At 45.9% G+C, this 15,806-nt stretch overlaps 1 protein-coding gene across 1 annotated transcript in view; it reads right to left on the bottom strand.

Annotated features, from left to right (window-relative positions):
- The window catches only part of LOC129854484 (talin-2-like), a 126,551-nt gene that overhangs the window by 13,218 nt on the left and 97,527 nt on the right, over positions 1–15,806 (bottom strand). The window contains exons 32-46 of the mRNA XM_055921567.1: positions 15,577–15,670; positions 15,173–15,262; positions 14,862–14,984; positions 14,370–14,513; positions 13,907–14,068; positions 13,673–13,813; positions 13,300–13,481; positions 12,855–12,987; positions 12,464–12,565; positions 12,127–12,297; positions 8,566–8,712; positions 7,393–7,494; positions 6,954–7,073; positions 6,573–6,719; positions 3,750–3,916 (exon numbers count right to left, since the gene is read on the bottom strand). Of these exons, the coding sequence (XP_055777542.1) occupies positions 3,750–3,916; positions 6,573–6,719; positions 6,954–7,073; positions 7,393–7,494; positions 8,566–8,712; positions 12,127–12,297; positions 12,464–12,565; positions 12,855–12,987; positions 13,300–13,481; positions 13,673–13,813; positions 13,907–14,068; positions 14,370–14,513; positions 14,862–14,984; positions 15,173–15,262; positions 15,577–15,670 (2,025 nt within the window). The remainder of the gene's footprint in view (positions 1–3,749; positions 3,917–6,572; positions 6,720–6,953; positions 7,074–7,392; positions 7,495–8,565; positions 8,713–12,126; positions 12,298–12,463; positions 12,566–12,854; positions 12,988–13,299; positions 13,482–13,672; positions 13,814–13,906; positions 14,069–14,369; positions 14,514–14,861; positions 14,985–15,172; positions 15,263–15,576; positions 15,671–15,806) is intronic.

Below are 15,806 nucleotides of genomic sequence, written 5' to 3'. Positions count from 1 at the left end.
ACTCATTTCACACACACAACAGATGAAATAAATGAAGTAAAGTATGATGTGGAATCACCAACTGTGAATGAAGAACAGGGAGGGCCATTCTATTGTATTGATCCATTCTAATCATCGTTATCTCAAAATGGTATGTTCCCTATATCAGCAAAACAAATCCAACCAGTCTTATGAGACTACTCTGGACTACTTGGAGGACGCTACACAGCGAGAGCGTAAATGTTCAACGGCTTTCAATCTCTGGGAAAATATCCACATCTCGCAGCAGGCACAAGTTTCAGAGAATGTGGTAATGAGACTTGTGGAACCTTACATTAGCAAGGGGAGAACTGTCACCACGGACAACTTCTTCACTTCACTGTCATTGGCGAACAAGTTGCTTGAAAAGAAAACAAGTATGGCAGGCACCATGAACAAAGTGAGACAGGAGCATCCTCCCTCTGCACAAAATAAGGCACCTGCACAGCCATTGTACTCAACAACAGTGCTGAAGAATGACAAGACAACGGGACGCAAGCAAGAGAAAACCGGATACTATTACACACTACAACCAAACAAAGGTATGTCCAAGTGTGTCAAGCAAGTGAAAGTTAAGAAAATTGTGTCAACTGTTAGGACAAGGGATAATAGCTAAATTAAATCCAACTGATGAAGTACGAGCTGACAATAATTGTCTATTTTTGACTACAGTCATATTAACACATATGAATTGTAATGTCATTATTGCTGTTGTGCCAAGATTCACTATTTATCAAGACCACTTGGTGCCTAAAATGATGTTCAGGCTACTGATGTTATCATTTGACCGTGTGTCATTTGACCCTACTTCTAATGATGTTCAGGCTACTGATGTTGTCATTTGACCGTGTCTTTTGACCCTACTTCTAATGATGTTCAGGCTACTGATGTTGTCATTTGACCGTGTCTTTTGACCCTACTTCTAATGATGTTCAGGCTACTGATGTTGTCATTTGACCGTGTCTTTTGACCCTACTTCTAATGATGTTCAGGCTACTGATGTTGTCATTTGACCGTGTCTTTTGACCCTACTTCTAATGATGTTCAGGCTACTGATGTTGTCATTTGACCGTGTCTTTTGACCCTACTTCTAATGATGTTCAGGCTACTAATGTTGTCATTTGACCGTGTCTTTTGACCCTACTTCTAATGATGTTCAGGCTACTGATGTTGTCATTTGACCGTGTCTTTTGACCCTACTTCTAATGATGTTCAGGCTACTGATGTTGTCATTTGACCGTGTCTTTTGACCCTACTTCTAATGATGTTCAGGCTACTGATGTTGTCATTTGACCGTGCGTCTTTTGACCCTACTTCTAATGATGTTCAGGCTACTGATGTTGTCATTTGACCGTGTCTTTTGACCCTACTTCTAATGATGTTCAGGCTACTGATGTTGTCATTTGACCGTGTCTTTTGACCCTACTTCTAATGATGTTCAGGCTACTGATGTTGTCATTTGACCGTGTCTTTTGACCCTACTTCTAATGATGTTCAGGCTACTGATGTTGTCATTTGACCGTGCGTCTTTTGACCCTACTTCTTGGTGGTTGGTGTATTTTCTTTAGTCTTTCTAAAAAGAAGCTGTTACCATGCTCCTAAGCATATGCTTTCTGTTTCATAGATGTAACAAAGCACTTCATAAATAAAATGTATTAAAAACTAGAATTTTTGTGTTTGAGCATCACAGTAAAGGAAAATGCTATTGTGTAATTTGAAATAAAATACAAATCGGATTATCATAAGGCCTTCATAAACACAACCAAATGATAATTTTTGCTATAACATGAAATATATGATTTACACTGTTAGAATGTTGCAGTCAAAAGGACTGCTTATTAGCTTGAAGGGGGGTCCATAGATGCCAAGCGGTTCTAGTGTTAAAAAGATGACATCATTCAACCTTCACAGATTTCCATATCAAAGGTTGATCTTTGTCAGAGCATCTGCAGAGGCAGGGGTCAGGTAAGGTACAGTACGTCTGAAGTGTTTGGTCTGAAGTACTGAGCGACTTCCTCTCCTCCCAGTCTGAATGATTTATAGTGTGACTCCAGTCCAGACACTTCCTCCTGCCTGATCACTAGGCTATATGTCTTCCTGTCACTGAGTGCAGGGGCGGAGGTTGGCCTAAGGCACGTGTCAAACTCATTCCAAGAAGGGCCAAGTGTCTGCGGGTTTTCCCTCCACCCTTGTACTTGATTAAGGTTACTGATTAGTAAGGAACTCCCCTCATCTGGTTGTCTAGGTCTTAATTGAAAGGAAAAAAACAAAAACCAGCAGACACTCAGACTCCGTGGCATGAGTTTGACACCCCTGGCCTAAGGCCTGATTCCAGCTGTCTCGGTAGCTTGCCGTGCGGTAGCAGAGAGAACAGTTCATGACTTGGTTGCCTGGAGTCTGACAATTCTTTGGGTCTTCCTCGGACACCGCCTAGTATATAGTTTCTGATGTCAGGAAGCTTGGCCACAGAGATGTACTGGGCCGTACGAACTACCCTCTGTAGCGCCTTCCGGTCAGATGCCGAGCAGTTGCCATACGGTGATGCAACCGGTCAGGATGCAGCTGTAGAAATTTGAGGATCTGGGGACCCGTGCCAAATATTGTCAGTCTCCTGAGGGGGAAAAGGTGTTGTCGTGCCCTCTTCACAACTGTCTTGGTGTGTTTGGACCATGATAGTTTGTTGGTGATGTGGACACCAAGGAACTTGAAACTCTCGACCCGCTCCACTACAGCCCCGTCGATGTTAATGGGGGCCTGTTCGGCCCTCCTTTTCCTGTAGTCCACGGTCAGCTCCTTTGTCTTGATCACATTGAGAGGCTGTTGTCCTGACACCACACTGCCAGGTCTCTAACCTCTTCCCTATAGGCTGTCTCATTGTTGTTGGTGATCAGGCCAACCACTGTTGTGTCATCAGCAAACGTAATGATGGTGTTGGAGTCATGCTTGGCCATGCAGTCGTGGGTGAACAGGGAGTATAGGAGGACGCACCCCTGAGGGTCATCGTCAGAAAGTCCAGGATCCAGTTGCAGAGGGAGGTGTTTAGTCCCAGAGTCCTTAGCTTAGTGATGAGCTTTGTGGGCACTATGGTGTTGAACGCTGAGCTGTTGTCAATGAATAGCATTCTCACATAGGTGTTCCTTTTGTCCAGGTGGGAAAGGGCAGTGTTGAGTGCAATAGAGATTGCATCATCTGTGGATCTGTTGGGGCAGTATGGTAATTGGAGTGGGTCTAGGGTTTCTGGCATGATGGTGTTGATGTGAGCTATGACCATTCAAAGCACTTCATGGCTACCAACGGGAGTGCTACGGGGCGGTAATAATTTAGGCAGGTTACCTTCGCTATCTTGGGCACAGGGACTGTGGTGGTCTGTTTGAAACATGTAGGTATTACAGCCTCGGTCAGGGAGAGGTTGAACATGTCAATGAAGACACTTGCCAGCTGGTCCCCACATGCTCTGAGTACAAGTCCTGGTAATCAATCTTAGTTCTGTATTGAAGCTTTGCCTGTTTGATGGTTCGTCTTACCCGAAGCCAAAAACCTAACCTTAACACTAAAACTAACCCGAGCACTAACCCTAGCTCCTAACCTTTAATGTAATTCTAACCCTAACACAAATTCTAACCTCAACTCTAAACCCCCTAGAAATAGCATTTGACCTCGTGGGGACAAACAAAATATCCCCAGTTATTCAAGGTTTTGTTTCATTAGTATTCTTGTAGGGACACACAGACCTGTGGTCAGCGAAGGACTCGTCATTCTCTGCGTTGAGTGTGCCAGCGGAGGCGAACATGATGGTGGTGTCCAGGTCAGCGATGATGCCAGAGACAGCACTGGCAGCTGTGATGCAGGCCTGAGTGCCCTTATTACCAGCCTGTAGGGCCGACAGCACCATCGACACCTAGGGAGACAGACACAGTCAAACTGCTCAGTTTGATACATCCAGAAAGACACACGCAGAGACAACACACACTGAGGAATCCTGTAGGAGCCACAAACAAACAATCACAGATCACAGCCTCCATTGACACTGGGGCTAGATCAGAGAAAGGCAGTTGGTGTGGCTGTCGGTGTGTTTCTCTTGTTGGTGTGGGATTGCTACAGGACTCGTGTTGTAGGAGGTGGTGGTGGTTTTTGCAGTGTTTTATGGTTGTGCTCTTGCCTCCATTTGTTTTCTTTCACTGCAGTGCTCTCAGATGTATTGATGTGTTGGTCTAATGTCTATCCATATCAGATGCAGACCATAGGAACTAGAGAACCCGTCCAGTCAAAACGACAGCTACATGGCACACTTATTTCCTCTGCTACCTACTCAGCTGAGAGAATATTTGTCAAATCAGAGAGCAAGCGCCAGACAGAGCAAGTGCCTGACAGAGCGAGAGCGAGTTAGAGCGACAGAAAGAGAGAGCGACAGAGAGAGAAAGAGAGAGCGACAGAGAGAGAGAGCGCGTCACAGAGAGAGAGAGCGTCACAGAGAGAGAGCGAGCGTCACAGAGAGAGAGAGAGAGCGTCAGAGAGAGAGAGAGAGCGAGAGCGAAAGAGAGCGACAGAGAGAGAGCGAGAGAGCGAGAGCGAAAGAGAGCGACAGAGAGAGAGCGAGAGAGCGAGAGCGAAAGAGAGCAACAGAGAGAGAGCGAGAGAGCGAGAGCGAAAGAGAGCGACAGAGAGAGAGCGAGAGAGCGAGAGAAACAGAGAGAGAGAGAGAGAGAGAGAAACAGAGAGAGAGAGAGCGAGAGAGAAACAGAGAGAGAGAGAGCGAGAGAGAAACAGAGAGAGAGAGAGCGAGAGAGAAACAGAGAGAGAGAGAGCGAGAGAGAAACAGAGAGAGCGAGAGAGACAGAAACAGAGAGAGCGAGAGAAACAGAGAGAGAGAGAGACAGAGAGAGAGAGCGACAGAGAGCGAGCGACAGAGAGCGAGCGACAGAGAGCGAGCGACAGAGAGCGAGCGACAGAGAGCGAGCGACAGAGAGCGAGCGACAGAGAGCGAGCGACAGAGAGCGAGCGACAGAGAGCGAGCGACAGAGAGCGAGCGACAGAGAGCGAGCGACAGAGAGCGAGCGACAGAGAGCGAGCGACAGAGAGCGAGCGACAGAGAGCGAGCGACAGAGAGCGAGCGACAGAGAGCGAGCGACAGAGAGCGAGCGACAGAGAGCGAGCGACAGAGAGCGAGCGACAGAGAGCGAGCGACAGAGAGAGAGAGCGACAGAGAGAGAGAGCAACAGAGAGAGAGAGCAACAGAGAGAGAGAGCAACAGAGAGAGAGAGCAACAGAGAGAGAGAGCAACAGAGAGAGAGAGCAACAGAGAGAGAGAGCAACAGAGAGAGAGAGCAACAGAGAGAGAGAGCAACAGAGAGAGAGAGCAACAGAGAGAGAGAGAGCAACAGAGTGAGCGAGAGAAACAAAGAGTGAGCGAGAGAAACAAAGAGTGAGCGAGAGAGAGCGAGAGAGAGAGTGCGAGAGAAACAGAGAGAGAGCGAGAGAGAGCGAGAGAGCGAGCGACAGAGAGAAAGAGAGCGAGCGACAGAGAGAAAGAGAGCGAGCGACAGAGAGAAAGAGAGCGAGCGACAGAGAGAAAGAGAGCGAGCGACAGAGAGAAAGAGAGCGAGCGACAGAGAGAAAGAGAGCGAGCGACAGAGAGAAAGAGAGCGAGCGACAGAGAGAAAGAGAGCGAGCGACAGAGAGAAAGAGAGCGAGCGACAGAGAGAAAGAGAGCGAGCGACAGAGAGAAAGAGAGCGAGCGACAGAGAGAAAGAGAGCGAGCGACAGAGAGAAAGAGAGCGAGCGACAGAGAGAAAGAGAGCGAGCGACAGAGAGAAAGAGAGCGAGCGACAGAGAGAAAGAGAGCGAGCGACAGAGAGAAAGAGAGCGAGCGACAGAGAGAAAGAGAGCGAGCGACAGAGAGAAAGAGAGCGAGCGACAGAGAGAAAGAGAGCGAGCGACAGAGAGAAAGAGAGCGAGCGACAGAGAGAAAGAGAGTGAGCCAATCAAATTCTATCACATTCACACAAAGACTTTAGCAAGTCCTTGGAAAAGCATTCCTTCCGAAAAGGATGATCTGTGATAACAGCATAAAAGCAGAATACATAAAAGCAGAATATTGGCGTATGTACCTTTACACTGCTCTTTGTTTTACATGTTTCACTGCATTAATTTAGTGCCAGTGGAATACTTATCATGTATTCCTAAACAGGATTGACTTAGACCCTGGCTCTACCGGAGGCCTTAAGGTCAACTGTAATGGTGTTACACAAGTTCCTAAAGTACTACTAGACGTTACTTTAAAGTTGCAGTGGGGACCCTGTAGGCAGGCCAAGATATTATGATGTAGTAGTTCTCAGGTTACATTTCTATTTCAATTCAGGAGATGAATCAACATTCAATTCAACAACCGAAAATCGTATTTATTTTTAAAGATGATTTTTCTTTTCATTACTCAAATTCCAATAGACTTATTGAATTGATGAGAGTTGAAAAGGAATTGACCCCACATCAGGTGTATGGTAAACCAGGTATGTGACACCTTATTGGGATGGAAGACCTCTCCTACAGTACAGTACCTTCTCTGTGACGATGCGGGCACACTCTATGAGCTCTCTCTTGGTGTAACTGTCTGAGGGGGTGATCTGCAGCGCTCCAGCCTTCTGCACCAGGAAGATACAGCCGTGACCCAGCTCCTGGACACCAGCCTTGATCTGGAAACCAATCTGGAGACAGAACCAGCATAGAAGACACCAATCAAACCAAGACATAACTTAATGCTAACCTAATAAGGTGACAAAATAAAGATTTAATTGAATATCTCTGGTTGTACATTTGAATCCAGGTTATCTGGAACCAGGTTTGTTGAGTAGAAAGCAGATTAGAGTGACGTAGTAGTCAAATTGGGACAATAGAGGTGGGTGGATAGATGGATGGGATTGACTGTAGTGATTGGATACCTCCTGGGGTTCTGCAGTGTGCGCGGCCAGACGTCCCTGCAGCGCCAGCTGGCTGTAGTCTGTGGTCACCCGAGAGGCCAGACCCCCCAGCTCCTCTGGACACGTCACAGACTTGGTCATCTAGAGGACAGAGAGACCAGTCAACATTAACACAAGACTTCCTGAATCCTTGAAAGGAATAGAGAAAACTATACAACACAGAGTCTGCTGGAGGAAGTTAGTGGATGACTTGTGGTCCACAGGAAGAAAAATGGGTTAAGTCCTGAAACAAGATGTTTGGATAATTCTTTCAAAGAATGTTGGCTATGTTACCGCAAAGCACTTTGTGACAAATGTTGTCGTAAAGAGGGCTTTATAAATACAATATTATTGATTGATCGCTCTTGAGATAAATTGTTAAACAAAAATAAATAGGTATTTCCATCTGAATCTAATTTACCATTTCCTGGGCGGTGACCACAATGGCCTTGGAGTATTTCACCATGGTAGTCTGGTAGTCTACAAACGATCCTTCTGGTTCAGGAGAAGTCCCCTCGTCCAGCTGAGGAAAGGAAACAAACATAGAAAACCCTTACTCAACCAAAAAAATACCATTCTACCCCCGCCAAAATCAAAAATCAACCCTTTTCAACCAAACATACAAAACCTTATTCTAACTAAAAAACAAACCGTATTCAACCTACATTATCAACTCCCTTGGCATACTGATCTGTTTTAACATACTTTATTACTAACATCTTCCTGGCAAAGTATCCACCTTCATAATATGATAATGAATATGCACATTATCTCATTCCAATCCATCATTAGCCTATTAGTCTGTAAATATAGTGTCACTTATTAGACACCCGTCATTACTTCTTGAGAGATGCAACAAGCTGTTTCAACATTCAAGGCCTCTTCTTCCTACACAGCCAAAGATATTGATTCTTTACAATGCAACTGATAACCATAATGGCAAAAGCACTCTCTATCCCTCTCATTGCCAGTCTTACGACATGTTGACATGGAGCGGTGTTGCTGCATCTCCCACTCATCCTGCCCCCCGTCACCCCCACTCAGCCTGCCCCCCGTCACCCCCACTCATCCTGCCCCCCGTCACCCCCACTCATCCTGCCCCCCGTCACCCCCACTCAGCCTGCCCATGGCCTCAATGGAATCCACCATTCCCCCCACACCACACTCATCCTGCCCCCCGTCACCCCCACTCAGCCTGCCCCCCGTCACCCCCACTCAGCCTGCCCATGGCCTCAATGGAATCCACCATTCCCCCCACACCACACTCATCCTGCCCCCCGTCACCCCCACTCAGCCTGCCCCCCGTCACCCCCACTCACCCTGCCCATGGCCTCAATGGAATCCACCATTCCCCCCACACCACACTCATCCTGCCCCCCGTCACCCCCACTCAGCCTGCCCCCCGTCACCCCCACTCAGCCTGCCCCCCGTCACCCCCACTCAGCCTGCCCATGGCCTCAATGGAATCCACCATGCCCCCCACACCACACTCATCCTGCCCCCCGTCACCCCCACTCAGCCTGCCCATGACCTCAATGGAATCCACCATGCCCCCCACACCACACTCATCCTGCCCCCCGTCACCCCCACTCACCCTGCCCATGGCCTCAGCGATAGAGTACACCATGGCGCCCACCATACCCCCTTCGCTGGCGGCCTCGTTCAGGGTCACCATAATGTCATCCACCGCCTCCCTCATCAGCTGAGCAGCCTCCGCTATGGCATCATGGGTATGGGACGCCTTCATACAGACAGAGATACATACAGTTGAAGTCTGAAGTTTACGTACACTTATGTTGGAGTCTTTAAAACTCATTTTTCAACCACTCCACAAATTTCTTGTTAACAAACTATAGTTTTGGCAAGTCGGTTAGGACATCGACTTTGTGCATGACAAGTAATTTTAACAACAATTGTTTACAGACAGATTATTTCACTTATAATTCACTGTAATTCACAATTCCAGTGGGTCAGAAGTTTACATACACTAAGTTGACTGTGCCTTTAACTTCTTTGGGATAGGGGGCAGCATTTTCACGTCCGGATGAAAGGTGTCTAAAGTAAACTGCCTGCTACTCAGGCCCAGAAGCTAAGATATGCATATTATTAGTAGATTTGGATAGAAAACACTCTGAGGTTTCTAAAACTGTTTGAAACATGTCTGTGAGTATAACAGAATTTATTTGGCAGGCGAAACCCAGAGGACAAACCATTCAGATTTTTTTTTTTTGAGGTCACTCTCTTTTCAATGGTTTTCATTGGGAATCCATATTTCTAAAGGGACTTTCTTGCAGTTCCTATCGCTTCCACTGGATGTCAACAGTCTTTAGAAATTGGTTGAGGTTTTTCCTTTGAGAAATGAAGAAGTAGCACTGTTCAGAACGAGGGAAGAGTGAAGACGACTCTTTGATAGAGTCGTCCCGTGTGGCTCAGTTGGTAGAGCATGGCGCTTGCAACGCCAGGGTTGTGGGTTCATTCCCCACGGGGGGACCAGGATGAATATGTATGAACTTTCCAATTTGTAAGTCGCTCTGGATAAGAGCGTCTGCTAAATGACTTAAATGTAATGTAAATGATAGAGGCGCGTGACCTGAAAAGCACGCTCCACTTTGTTTTCCTCCGGTATTGAACACAGTTAATCCCGTCTTAAATTTGATCGATCATTTACGTTAAAAAATACCCCAAAGTTGTATTAGAAAAGTCGTTTGAAATGTTTGGACAAAGCTTACAGGTAAACTTATGAGAAATTTATAGTCATGTTGCGCGAGTTGGAACCAGTGTTTTTCTGGATCAAACGCGCCAAATAAATGGACATTTTGGATGTATATCGTCGGAATTAATCGAACAAAAGGACCATTTGTGATGTTTATGGGACATATTGGAGTGCCAACAGAAGAAGCTCGTCAAAGGCATGCGTTTCGGGTCGCGCCTGGAGGGTTGAAATATGATTGTCTGTGTTTGTTTGCTGGGGTGCTGTCCTCAGATAATAGCATCGCTTGCTTTTGCCGTAAAGCCTTTTTGAAATCTGACACGTTGGCTGGATTCACAAGAAGTGTAGCTTTAATTTGGTGTATTGCATGTGTGATTTCATGAAAGTTTATTTTTTATAGTAATTTATTTGAATTTGGCGCTCTGCATTTTCACAGGATGTTGGCCAGTTGGGACGCTAGCGTCCCACATATCCCAAAGAGGTTTTAAACAGCATGGAAAATTCCAGAAAATATGTCATTGCTTTAGAAGCTTCTGATAGCCTATTTTACATTATTTGAGTCAATTGGAAGTGTACCTGTGGATGTATTTCAAGGCCTACCTTCAAACTCAGTGTATCTTTGCTTGACATCATGGGAAACTCTAAAGAAATCAGCCAAGACCTCAGAAAAAAAATTATAGACCTCCACAAGTCTGGTTCATCCTTGGCAGCAATTTCCAAACGCCTGAAGATACCACGTTCATCTGTACAAACAATAGTACGCAAGTATAAACACCATGGGACCACGCAGGAAGGAGATGCGTTTTGTCTCCTAGAGATGAATGTACTTTGGTATGAAGTGCAAATCAATCCCAGAACAACAGTAAAGGATTTTGTGAAGATGCTGGAGGAAACAGGTACAAAAGTATCTATTTCCACAGTAAAACGAGTCCGATATCGACATAACCTGAAAGACAGCTCAGCAAGGAAGAAACCACTGCTCCAAAACCACCAGAAAAAAGCCAGACTACGGTTTGCAACTGCACATGGGGACAAAGATTGTACTTTTTGGAGAAATGTCCTCTGGTCTGATGAAACAAAAATAGAACTGCTTGGCCATAATGACCATCAATATGTTTGGAGGAAAAAGGGGGTGGCTTGCAAGCTGAAGAACACCATCCCAACCGTGAAGCACGAATCATGTTGTGGGGATGCTTTGCTGCAGGAGGGACTGGTGCACTTCACAAAATATATGGCATCATGAGGGAGGAAAATTGTGGATATATTGAAGCAACATCTCAAGACATCAGTCAGGAAGTTAAAGCTTGGTCGCAAATGGGTCTTCCAAATGGACAATGACCCCAAGCATACTTCCAAAGTTGTGGCAAAATGGCTTAAGGACAACAAAGTCAAGGTATTGGAGTGGCCATCACAAAGCCCTGACCTCAATCCCATAGAAAATGGGTGTACAGAACTGAAAAAGCGTGTGCGAGCAAGGACGCCTACAAACCAGACTCCGTTACACCAGCTCTGTCAGGAGGAATGGGACAAAATTCACTCAACTTATTGTGGGAAGCTTGTGGAAGGCTACCCGAAACTTTGACCCAAGTTAAACAATTTAAAGTCAATGCTACCAAATACTAATTGAGTGCATGTAAGAAATAAAAGCTTAAATAAATTCTCTACTATTATTCTGACATTTCACATTCTTAAAATAAAGTGGTGATCCTAACTGACCTAAGACAGGGAAGTTTTACGAGGATTAAATGTCAGGAATTGTGAAAAAAATGAGTTTAAATGTATTTGGATAAGGTGTATGTAAACTTCCAACTTCAACTGTATATGTTAGACTCCTAGTCTCTTCACTTCCTAAGTTAAACTTAGAAAAGTGCATCTATTAGTTATTGTTCAAACAACATACGTATTAGTTAATAGCAACTGTATAGGTTATATTGCATAATCCATAAAGATGAGGTGGAGTTTCCCCCTTGTGTTATAAAGCACTTTGAGTGATTTATAAATCCAATCAATTGAAGTTGCTGTAAAGTGCAATGATGGTAGGCTTTAGATAGAGTTTTTTCAAAGACCCAAAGTCCTGTTAAACTGTGAGGGTTCACCTTGGGGTAAGGTTGGGCCATGTATCCTATTTTAAGGTATGGATCCACATACCCATATGGATTTTTACAAAAGGTCTATGACGATATGCTGATACAGTGCTAAATACATGGAAAGTTGGATAACATCTCTGTCAGTTTTGTCCTAGATGAGTATAAAACAAATATAATGTAAAAATTCCATTAAAAACACTTATAATTCATTTTTGCCATCCCAGGGGCATGCACTACTCATAAAACAGGTTTATAACTTGTATTATTCAGATACTTCAACATACTGTCAAATACTGACATAAATTAGAAAAATATTGTAACATGATATTTTGGCCCTATCGCCCATATTTCTCCATACCTTGGGGTTTCCTCCTCCCTCCTTGGCTGCGTAGATCATCTGCAGGGCGGACTCTGCCAGGGTCTTAGTCTGGTCCAGGAATGCCATCTGCTGCTGGTGGTCCTGCAGCTTGGACGCCACGCCCACCGACGCCATGATCAGAGGCTCATAGTAACCTGCCAGCTGGGTCACCTGGGATGGAAAGGGGTCAAGGGTCAGAGGTTAATGTGTCAGACTGATTATTGTTACGTTCCAGATCGTCATAAAAAAAAAAAAACCTGGAACGCAGCTATTGACTGCACCTGACAGGTGATATAGACCTAGTATTGGTAACAGTGATGATGCTGCAACTAGTTACCTTGTGTCCTAGTTGGGCAGCTTCCCCTCTGGCGGCTGTAGATATTGGGTCGATTAGGTATCCAATCTCTTGCACTGTGGACGTCAGCTGCTCTTGCAAGGCCTGATGGGATTGATCAGAACAAAATAATTTCAACATTGGTCATTATGCAAGGCATGTTGTGGTTCTGTGGCAATTCTGACGCTCCCTGTCCAAACTGCTTTTAACTTTATTCAAATGGCAGTTGGTCTCAATTAGCAGTAGACCTGATCAAGGATCTGTTGCCCACTAACGGACAGAGAGATTGAGAGAGATGGGTAAAGGGAGAGGAGGATGGATAGAGAGAGAATGAGAGAGGGGGGGGTTGCCTGTGGGTCAGCAGAGCGTGTAGTGTCTCATTAACGATCATTACCTCCAGTGAGATGTCATCCCTTCTGGCCAGGTTCTGGCTGACTGCGGCTAGCGAGGCCTGCTCAATGTTCCGGATACATCTGTTGATGTTATCTATGGAGTAGTCACACTCCCTCTGGCCTGGAGCCTTGTCCCTGAGAGGCGGGGAGAGAGAGAAATAGAGAGGGTAGAGAGGGAAAGAGGATGAAATAAATAAAAAGAGCATGTTTATTTATGTCAGCTAGCAGGCATCCAACAGGATCAGAGAGATCTGGAGAGATGGTGAATTCTAACAAACCATGAGTAAGCCGATCAACAGCCTTGAGCCAAATCAGCCGATCAAGGATGTACATTATGGTCTTGTCCAACCTCTGAAGGTTATTATAACTGCTTATCATAACTTAATGAGTTATAACAGCTGTCCATGTCCAGGCCTGTAAGAAGTGCAATGCTGTCACTGTGCTAACCTGATGGCCGTGATGAGACCTTTGATGGAGTCGGACACAGTCCGAGAGTGGCCAGCCAGGACCGACCAGGTGGGTGGATCTTTGGGGTTAATAACCAGGGAACGTGCAGTCTTCAGCAGGTGGGTGGAGCTGTCCAGCATGGAGCGAGCTGATTGGAGGATGGGCTCCTGAGCAGCAGAGCCCTGCACATAAACAAACAAATGAAAGATGAGCATCTCCATGACAACCATTACAAATAAACTGTTTAACGTAAACGTTTTCTACACCCACAATGTCATTGCAGTTGCTCTCAGACATCAAAATAAGGTTTCAACTTTCACACAAGTTGAACGGAGCACCATGTTTAGAAATGGCCAGAAGTGTGTAGTCGTGCCTCATTGCTGATCTGAGCAGGGACGCTGGCGAACTCTGGATTAGACGCAAACGCTGTGAGGTTCTCAACAGCCTCTATGAGTGGAGCTGTGGCCACCAGACACGTGTTCCTATTCTCCTGAGAGAAATCACCATCCAGAGCCTAGAGGGAAAGAAATGGAGAAACCCAGGTCAATATACACATAATGGGCCAGTTTATCAGTTCAAAAAACCTCATTGGAGTCTGCAGTCTTACCTTTATAGTTTTGACCAGGTTGGCTGTGCTGTTGGCCACCTCCTTGGCAGACTGGACAAAGTGTCTCTTGGCTGTGGGGTTGGCTGTCTTGGAGGAGGCCAGGCGACAGGCGTTGCAAAGAGCTGATGTGTGCTTTGCTACGATGGTGGCAGACGACAGCACCTGAAAACACCCACCATAACAGTCTCAGAAAGCCACACCCTAAATGGGAACATTGGTACGTGGTGGGAGGCAACCCGGATGTCTAGACAGATGAACCATAACACGTCAGATGAAGGACGACAACAAACAAATCAGCAGCTCGGGATTTTTCTAAAGTAGATCACAAGAGATAAACATGACAAAGGGAACAGCTGATGGCTCATAAACATCTCATTTCAATAGACTCTTCAAATCAACCCAAGGTGACTAGTTAGTAAACAAATAAAACCAAACAAACCTGTGTTATTATGTCCCAACTGACCTGTGAGGGGCTACTGTCCGGATCCACCAGGTTCTGACAGGCCATCTGGATCGCCTGATTGGCTCGTGCAAATTGGATGGCGTCGACCAACCCCTGATACCCTGCCTGACTGTTGGGGTCAGACACGCCCACCAGGTAGGAGGCCTGAGGAGAGAGGACAGGAGGAGAGACATCAACATACTGTAGAACCAGACGTGGCTCTCATAGTAGCAGAAAACAGGTAGGCTACAATATTAGCAGCTTAAATAGCAGCTTTTTACTGAACACAGCATCTGGTCTACACACAGATGGACAGAGCCTACTCATGTGTGGTATATTGATGTAGTAAGGGAAAACCCAGACATGGTCAGTAGTGGAAAAACAGAAGTCCACACTACTCTCTTTCTACACTAGCACAACACTCCCTAGCTCAAGCAGAGCACACATAGGGTGCTCACATATTCACACAGTATGACACACAGTATGTCTGGTAGGTTCGTAGCATGTCCTAACCTGTCCTGCAGCCTCAGTGAGCCCACACAGGGCCTTGGAGGCCAGTCCCACACAGCCCCCAAACGCTGGCACATCCCCGGTTTTACAGTTCTGAGAAATGCCAGCCATGGACTCTCCCAGGACCTGAAAGAACAGGGGGAACAGAGGAAAAGAGCAGAAGGGAGGGATAAGCTGTAGCATTCCTCAGCCAGGCAGGTCACCGCTCTCTCTCTGCTCTCTCTCTGCTCTCCATCTCTACTCGTTTCCATCTGTCTGGAGGTTGTGGTTATGCTTGCTCTTTCAGCAGCGCTCAGGGTCATGGCCCTCCCTACCTTGGAGTTCTCCATGACGCTCTCGATGCAATGGAAGTAGGAGAGGTTGCTGACTGGCTCGTTGGGGCTGGCTAGCATTCCTTTCACCGCCTGAGAGGAGAGGGAAAACATCTTAACATCTAGAACGGAACCTGCTAATTTAACTAAAACCAAAGAAACCCATTACAGATACAACTTACAACTCAATATTCTCCTAGAGCACTCCCATAATCTATACATTTAACATAACTCACTTTAATGATGCTACTATCCAATCTCTCATAACAACAAAGGCTGCTACAGATGACACTGCTTTTACTAACACCCTTACTGCTCCATCTAACACTCCTGCTACCACCACTATGACTGCAGCTGTTATCAGTAAAGCTAATGTTATTGATGTAAACTGTTGATGTTGATGGTACCTCCAGCTCTCGTAGGGCATTGTCACACTCCTTCTGTCCTGGGGCCTGCTGTGTGGCCAGTGTGATTAGCTGGTTAATGCTCTCTGTCACTGCTCTGAAACACAGGATGGGAGGGAGAGGAGTGAGAGAGAAGTTCAAAATGAGAGGCACTTAGTCCAGCTCCATTACACAAACACAAGGTCCCAGGCTCCATTGGTTCGAAATCTAATATTATTGTGTTCTCTCTCTCT

This window comes from Salvelinus fontinalis, chromosome 4 (genome assembly GCF_029448725.1).
Source record: "Salvelinus fontinalis isolate EN_2023a chromosome 4, ASM2944872v1, whole genome shotgun sequence".
In the NCBI taxonomy this organism is placed as follows: domain Eukaryota; kingdom Metazoa; phylum Chordata; class Actinopteri; order Salmoniformes; family Salmonidae; genus Salvelinus; species Salvelinus fontinalis.
The sequence above is the reverse complement of the archived record's forward strand: the minus strand, read 5'-3'. Positions and strand labels throughout refer to the sequence as shown.